Source organism: Tarenaya hassleriana, unplaced genomic scaffold, assembly GCF_000463585.1.
Source record: "Tarenaya hassleriana unplaced genomic scaffold, ASM46358v1 Cleome12, whole genome shotgun sequence".
NCBI classification, from domain to species: Eukaryota; Viridiplantae; Streptophyta; class Magnoliopsida; order Brassicales; family Cleomaceae; genus Tarenaya; species Tarenaya hassleriana.
Genome location: NW_010962392.1, coordinates 1,289,681 through 1,297,245, shown reverse-complemented (window position 1 = coordinate 1,297,245; position 7,565 = coordinate 1,289,681). Strand labels below are relative to the sequence as shown.

General features: G+C 41.6%; 2 protein-coding genes across 3 annotated transcripts; one reads left to right on the top strand and one right to left on the bottom strand.

The window, feature by feature from the left end:
* Positions 1-1,062: 1,062 nt before the first annotated feature.
* LOC104806399 (putative cysteine-rich receptor-like protein kinase 35) lies at positions 1,063-3,686 on the top strand. Of its 2 annotated transcripts, none has more exons than XM_010531283.1 (7): positions 1,063-1,906; positions 2,031-2,162; positions 2,253-2,374; positions 2,481-2,691; positions 2,775-3,012; positions 3,133-3,286; positions 3,373-3,686. In XM_010531283.1, exons 1-7 carry the CDS (start codon positions 1,063-1,065, stop codon positions 3,625-3,627), a joined length of 1,956 nt encoding a protein of 651 aa, XP_010529585.1. In that variant the 3' UTR covers positions 3,628-3,686. The 2 variants fall into 2 exon arrangements, with proteins under 2 accessions (XP_010529585.1, XP_010529586.1); XM_010531284.1 differs by having other exon boundaries at positions 1,074-1,906; positions 2,025-2,162.
* Positions 3,687-3,870: 184 nt separating this feature from the next.
* Positions 3,871-5,739, bottom strand: LOC104806997. Its single transcript, XM_010532110.1, has one exon. The coding sequence runs from the start codon at positions 5,737-5,739 to the stop codon at positions 3,871-3,873; it is 1,869 nt and encodes a 622-aa protein (XP_010530412.1).
* Between the last annotated feature and the right edge of the window lie 1,826 nt (positions 5,740-7,565).

Genomic DNA, 7,565 nt, shown 5'->3' with positions numbered 1-7,565 from the left:
TTGATACGCCTAGGATGTGTCGGGAGGTAGAGTTACTAATAGAAGTAAAAGGGAAGCGACAGCGTGCTAGGGTTGTTGGCGTAGTTTCTTCGGTGTTTTCCCGTTTTGCAGGTTGTGCAGGGATTTGCAGAAGAAGGTGGAGATTTGTGGAGTGTCTTCAGCAAAGCCTCCAAATGGAGGAGAGGTTCCCGAAGTCTCCAGGCGAAGTGGAAGCTTTCAAAGCTTCTGGGCGAAACAGAAGGTTCAAGGGGGCAAATTGGTCATTTGTTAAGGTCATTAATCTGACCTAGGTTTTGGGTTGTTCCCTATCTCGCGTTTTTCCTGTTCTGGTTCTTTCTCTCTCTGACGGAGGCGATTTTCGCTTCTCCGTGTTCGGGACCGCCGTTCGGCGGTTCCCGGCGGTGTTTCCTGTTGTAAACCCTAGCAAAAGATGCGGCTTCCTCTTCCCGAGACGTAGGCCCGAGCTTTACGCTCGGTGCTGAACTCGTAACTTCTCTGTGTCGTCCTCTTCTTTCGGTCTTGGTTCACACGAGAGATTCGGAGTGATTCGGTGAGATTTCCGGCCGGCCTGAACCACTACACTAATTTTTTGAACGGCTCAGTCTGAAAACAGTATCAAATTTTCAGATACGATTCAATTCGAAAATCGTATCGAGTTTTTGGGTATAATACAATCCGAAAACCACATCAATTTTTTCAATGCAGTTTGAAAACGATATTGTTAAGTCAATGGTAATTTAATCACTCCTTATATATGTCAATAAATGCCAAAATATACAAATAATGAGATAATATATGTTCAACAACGACATATCGTCTACCGATATTAAAAAAAAAAAAAGAAGATAAGAATAAAATTTTATTGGCTAAAAAAATTTTAAGCGGGGGCATATCATGATAAGTGGGGACACTACTTAATTTATGTTTGGCACAAAGGGTGCACCATTAAATATGTTCATTAAAGGAAAAGGATGGCCCATGGATTATACAAGCAACCAGAAAATCTTTTTTTTTTTTGGATAAATAAAAAGTCGGAAGCCACTCAACCAGAAAATCTTGAAGATGAACAAGAAGTCGTTTTCTTTCATCTGTTCTGTCTTCATGTCCATTGTCACTGTTCATTCACAAATATGTTTGGACACTTCAGGTTCTTTCCCACCAAACAGTGCTTACGACAAGAACCGCCGTCTCGCCCTCTCATTCCTTGCTTCTAACGTCACCGCTCGAAATGGATTCTACAACGTTTCGGTCGGTCAAGGCTCCAACAGGGCTTACGCAGTTGGGATGTGCAACCCAGGTCCTGAACACGGCTTCTGTTCCAACTGTATCCAAGTCGAATCTGCCAAGCTAATACAGACTTGCTCGAACCAGACAGAAGGGTTTGAATGGCAAACTGATGATAGTATCGCTTGCCTTGTTCGCTACTCCAACCGTTCATTCCTCGGATCGCTCGGCTCAAGCCCACATGTCGTGTTTTTCAATGCCGGAGAACTGAACACGAATCTAACCAAGTTTTACGGAATTTGGGAGGGACTAATGACTCGTGTGGTGGAGGCAGCTTCTTCGAGCAACGATAGCGCATCATTGTCTAATCGTAAGTACTATGCGGTGGATACAGCCGCCACCACAGCCTTCGCGAATATATACACGTTGATGCAGTGCACACCGGATATATCTTCCGCGGATTGCAAGGAATGTCTGCAGAAATGTGTCGGTGACTATAAATTGTGTTGCCGTCAGAACCAAGGCGGCGCCATTGTAAGGCCGAGTTGCTTGTTCCGGTGGGATCTGTTTCCTTTCGCCGGAGCTTTTGAGAATACCACAGTTGCGTCACCACCTTCTCAAGCCCCTTCACCGGCCGATCAACCCCCTTCATCGACCGGTCATGCCAACACTACCAAGAAAGGTAAGCCCTTCCACTGCAGAACTGTGGTTTAATCAAGAATTTGTGGATGGTACAAATGATAGATGATGTCTTTATTTTATTTTATGCGTATATAATGATCGTATCGCCGTTCGGGCAGGTGCAGAAAGCAGAGGAATCTCAAAGGGAACCATTGCGGGAATCATTGTTTCAGCTCTAGTTGTTGTCTTCGTGTTGCTTGGTCTTGGATATGTTGTCTGCTGCAGGGAAAAATCTTACACAGAAGCTGATCTTCAAAGTGAGTAGTTACTGTTTCCCCATCATTTCCTTAGTTTGGCCATATTTTCGTTGCAGTCTCCATACGATAATAGACACTTTTCTTGTGCAGATGGTGATGATATCACATCTAGACACTCGCTGCAATTCGATTTCAAGACAATTGAGGCTGCAACAGATAGATTTTCGGAGAGCAACAAGATCGGTCAAGGTGGATTTGGGGAAGTTTATAAGGTATACTGGTAGTTTCATTGTAGCCAGCTGAGTTTATATGGTCACCTGGGAAATTTGTATAACATATTCAAGATGGATCGTGTGATGGATTAAGTTGATCTTATAGGGTATGCTTCCGGACGGGAAAGAAGTTGCGGTGAAGAGGCTGGCCCAGAACTCGGGACAAGGTTCGCGAGAGTTCAAGAACGAGGTTCTTCTTGTAGCAAAGCTTCAACATAGAAATCTTGTTAGACTTCTCGGGTTTTGCTTGGAAGAAGAAGAAAAGATACTCGTCTATGAGTTTGTACTCAACAAAAGCCTCGATTATTTTCTGTTTGGTAAGTTGAACTCAACTCGCACGATACATATGTTTGAATGGTTCTATATGATCCTTCTCAACACTCGGGCTAGTGATATGCAGACCCTTCAAGACGAGATCATTTGGATTGGACAAGACGGTACAAGATTATTAGAGGGATTGCTAAAGGAATTCTATATCTTCATCAAGATTCAAGACTCACAATTATACACCGTGATCTCAAAGCAAGCAATATTCTCCTAGATGCGGATCTAGACCCCAAAATTGCAGATTTTGGCATCGCGAGGATCTTGGGAGTGGACCAAAGCCGAGCTGATACAAGCCGAATAGTTGGAACTTAGTGAGTGGAATATGCCTTTTCCTATGTAGACCAAAGTCGCGTTGATACAAGCAACATTCTCCTAGACGCCGATCTAAGAATTTGTTACTAGTTTACTCATAACTTTGTCTTATCTTTCAGCGGTTACATGTCTCCAGAGTACGCGATGCACGGTTATTTTTCCCTAAAATCTGATGTCTACAGCTTCGGAGTTTTGATTCTAGAGATTATAAGTGGCAAAGTGAATAGCAGCTTCTACGAAACGGATGATACTCCGGGAAATTTGGTCACACACGTAAGCAGATAACCAAGTTTCGATATTTTGATCTCTTAGAACTTTGACATATAAGGGTTATATGTACATTTTTATTATAATGTTAGGTTTGGAGACTTTGGAGAAACGGGTCACACTTAGAGCTTATGGATCCGGCCATTGGAGAGATCTATCAGAGTGACGAAGTTACTAGATGTATCCATATCGCGTTACTTTGTGTTCAGAATGATCCTGCGGATCGTCCAACGATGTCGACAATCATAGTGATGCTCACTAGTAACACGGTCACTTTACCGGTTCCACATCAACCAGGATTTTTCTTGCAAAGTAGACGCAATGCTGATAACTGTGCATGGAAATGAATATCATATTGTCCCTCCTCGACAAATGACATGGACAACGCTGGTGTATTCTCCTTAGCTCCCTATAAAGATAAAACATCAGAATGACCAAACTGTCTAACATGTAAGATAAAAATGGAACAAGAGTTCCACATCAAGCATTTAACACTTATACGGGGCAAAGTGTAAGGTTTTGCAGTTGAAATCTATCATAAAGCTCCAATCTTTAAAACTAGCCATGCAGTTCAAAATTTACATGCACCATTAGCAACAGAATCGTGTTCCATTGAGTAAAAGGATCCATTTTTTTACCTGGGCAAATAGTTTCAATGGATGGTGATTGTCCACAAGAGGGTGATCATGAGAACATGAGAGACTAGGGTTTCCGAAAACCACAAGAGGGCAAGCCATGTCCCAACCACCACAGTCACAGCAGCCACCTGACCTCCATCTCTTAAGCAAAGGTGAAGGGCCAAAGCTTTCAGAAGTTGGTATGCCATGGTTTCCCCTCGGGATTACGACCTTTAACTTTTCTGGATTTCTGCTTCCGTAAGAGTATTTCTTGCCTTCATCGATAGGAGAAAGACTTAGAAGATTCCTCTTATCCATGACCCTTTGGTCGCCTCTTCTATACTTTAAGCTTTCCCTCTTCTCAATCTGGTCTTGAATGATTATAGCCGCGATTTCAAGGTCAGGATGCAAATCTGCAGCTGGCAACGGGTTTGGTACATTTGAAGCATCAAGATCGCAACTTTCAGATGCACACTTGGCCTGAGGTCTCAGCTTCGATACATCAGAACCGTCATCCGGTTCAATATTTCCTGAATTCAAGTCTGGTTTAGCAGAATTTTTCCGAACTTTATCATGTGGTCGGGATGGATCTGCATGTGCAGAAACACTTTTTCTCTCACGCGCACTATCGTACAAAACAAACTCGGTTACCATCAGTTTGTCTGGATCTTGACCCTTTTTTCTTAGTTCGGTACACATGTAACAGGAAACTTGCATCTGACCAATGATAGAGGATTCTCGGTAGCCGTCATTCAAACCCCATGCACTTGCATTGCTTTTCTTTCTTCTTCCGACAGAGGAAAATGTATATGTCCAGTTGGAACCATTGTTAGATTTCCATGTTTTTCCCACATAAACATCCCCAGGAGAATCCAAGACGAACCAAAAAACTGGCAGCCCATCTTTGTTTTCCAGATTAAGACGACCTCGTAGATGAACTGGGGAAGACTTGAGGGCCAGTGTATGGTCCTTACTCATGACTGTAGGATGGGTATTCCCTTTTTTATGATTATCTGAGTTGCCACTGAACAATGCTTTGCAATGATCACTGTCCTTCATCATTTTTTCGGTACATTCTGCTTTGAACTGGCCCGATTCTCCAATGTGTCCAAGGGGATTTCTCAGAGACTTCGATTTGACAAATGGATCAAACATTTTCCTAATATTACCAAACTGTGTCTTTGAGCTTTCCCTATTGCAATTGCTTTCAGATAAAGATACTGACCGCCTTTCTACTTTTGCAGACTGGGACTTGGGCAATCCTGTTTTATGGCCATTATACCTGTTCAAAGAACCAGCTGCTTTGTCGGATCTGACACCCGGTTCATCATCTGACTCCAATACCGTCGCTCTGTCTTTGATACCTGAGTTCAAGCACATGTCAATAAAGCCACCGGATGTAAAAGTTTCGACCGAAGACTTCTGTTCATCTGAAATATCGTTCTGTGGCATTTTCCCGATACGTCCTGCTCTGGAAGGATCCACGATTCTGAACGAGAAAGAGGCGTCACTAGCACGGGACAATTCAAGTTTTGGCCTTGCCTGAGTACTTTCCGAGAATCTCATCTCTCTGAATACTTGTTTAGAACTTTGATACACAGAGCCTCGCCTTTGTTCAATTCTATCTCCCATTGCAAGAGGTCTGGAAGGAAAATTCTTACAAGAGGAGCTACGGTAACGCCTGAAGCTTATCTCGGTGAAGCCTTCTTTCACTCTCAATATTTCATCTCTACGAGGCGGTTTCAACCTCGTACTCCTCTTCTCTGAAACTCGAAACGGATGCGGAGGAGGAAGAACACTGTCGGGGCTATGTTCCGTATCAATGCCTTTGCTGACTTCCATCTCTATTCCCCTTGTGAGATTGAAACTACTGAAATCATCAAAATTTATGGAAAGTTTACAAGTTTCAGCCCCCTATTTCACAGTGAAGTAACAGATATGCAGTCTTATCAGACATCTATGAACAGGCTCATACCCCTAGAAGATGAAAGACAGAAACTTTATCCAATCCAAAACCCACAAAGTTCAACAAAAATCATGGATTAAAGGATAAAAAATATGCATCCCCCGATTAAAGCTTCAGGCTAAAATACAACATACAAGAAACCACTAAAGTCTGAAGCTTTCTTTCAATTGGAAGCAAGCCAAATCAATGTCAAAACTTTGCAAAGGATTTCTATAGACGGATCAGAATCTCAATCAGAGCGAATAGATCCGACGAACAAATTTTCTGAAATTTAGCCCATTTTGAAGCTGCCATCAACGGTAGACCCTCCCAATCAATCCAAAGGGTATAATTTGATTCTAATACTGATACAGATCAAGCCTCGCAACAAAACAGTACATGCAAAATTTGGAAACTTTGGAAATACCCAATTTAAATCTCGTATACGTAGACAGAAAGAGCAACAAAAGCCACAAAGATACTTGCAAGAAGCAGATTCAATCATAGCCTTCGAACACATACGAAAACGAACATAGTAAAGCAGGAAAAAGAAAAAGAAAATAGAAGTCAAAGAAGAGAACCCAACAAAAGCACACATATAGGTCTAAACAAAGAAAAAGAAAAAGGAAGGAGAACTAACAAGAGGCCCAACATAAACACAGATAGATAGAGAGAAAGAGGATCGAGAGAGAGAAGCATGCCTGAGTTAGAGAGAGAGAGTGACGTAATGTGGAGAGATTTCTTCGTAATCTCTCTCTCTCTCATGCATCTGGAGGAGAAGAATGACGGATGACAAGAGTGTCGCTGAGGTAACTGATCATGTCTTGTAATGGAAACAAAAAGAGGGAAAAAGCCATCAATCGATTTCTCCTTCATGCCATCATTTTTTTGTTGCTCCCCAGTTTTCTGCACTGTGCAATCTCTCTCTCTCTCTCTCTCTCTCTCTCTCTGGTTTAGCTTTTAATTAAATTACCAAAACATGATTCTCGGGAGTCTCACGTGTGATTCCTCTCTCCACTCTCCCAATTAATTTCTGTGTTAACCCAGAAACAATATGTATTATTTATTCATTTCAAACTAGTTTAAACACTAACCCATAATTAATCGTCTTATTTACAGATCCTGCCACTGGAGTAAAATTACGGAAAACTCCCTACTAACCTCAGAGCCATAATGGGCCGCTTCGGACATTGTAAGGCCCACTTTTGACTATTCAACGGTAAAAAGACAACTCCTTGGGATTTGGAATGATATATAATTAGGATTCGTAAAAACAAATTACAGTCATTCAAAATTTTCTTCAATAATATATTTATTTGGGAAATTTAAAAGAACCAACTATGAGATTAAGTTATTTATGGATAGTATTTGGCGGACCAACTAATCTTTGATCAATTTAATTTTTACTAAACAACGATTACCTAATAAAAACACATTTACACGTTTACCGTTGGGCGCAAAATCCGGGTTGGGGGTAAAAAGGTAAAAAGAGCAGGGTAGGGAAGGGTAAAATGGTAAATCTATGTGCCATGTGATGTGGGTAGGGCGGGCGGGAGGAAGCAAAATCTGAGGACGCTGGCCACATCCAACCCACGGAATCTTTTCCCACATTGATTAATTAGTTTTATTTTATCTCATTTTAACTTTCTGTTTTAAATATATAACATAAAAGAAGTTAATGGCGTTTCTATCGGAGTTTATCGTTAACAATTAGTGTTTGAAG

Bases quoted from the DNA above. Each gene is read 5' to 3' on its own strand.
- LOC104806399 (XM_010531283.1), top strand. From the start codon at position 1,063: ATGAACAAGAAGTCGTTTTCTTTCATCTGTTCTGTCTTCATGTCCATT. The intron at 1,907-2,030 runs GTAAGCCCTTCC...GGGCAGGTGCAG, and splicing joins TGCCAACACTACCAAGAAAG to AAAGCAGAGGAATCTCAAAG. The intron at 3,013-3,132 runs GTGAGTGGAATA...CTTATCTTTCAG, and splicing joins AGCCGAATAGTTGGAACTTA to CGGTTACATGTCTCCAGAGT.
- LOC104806997 (XM_010532110.1), bottom strand. From the start codon at position 5,739: ATGGAAGTCAGCAAAGGCATTGATACGGAACATAGCCCCGACAGTGTT.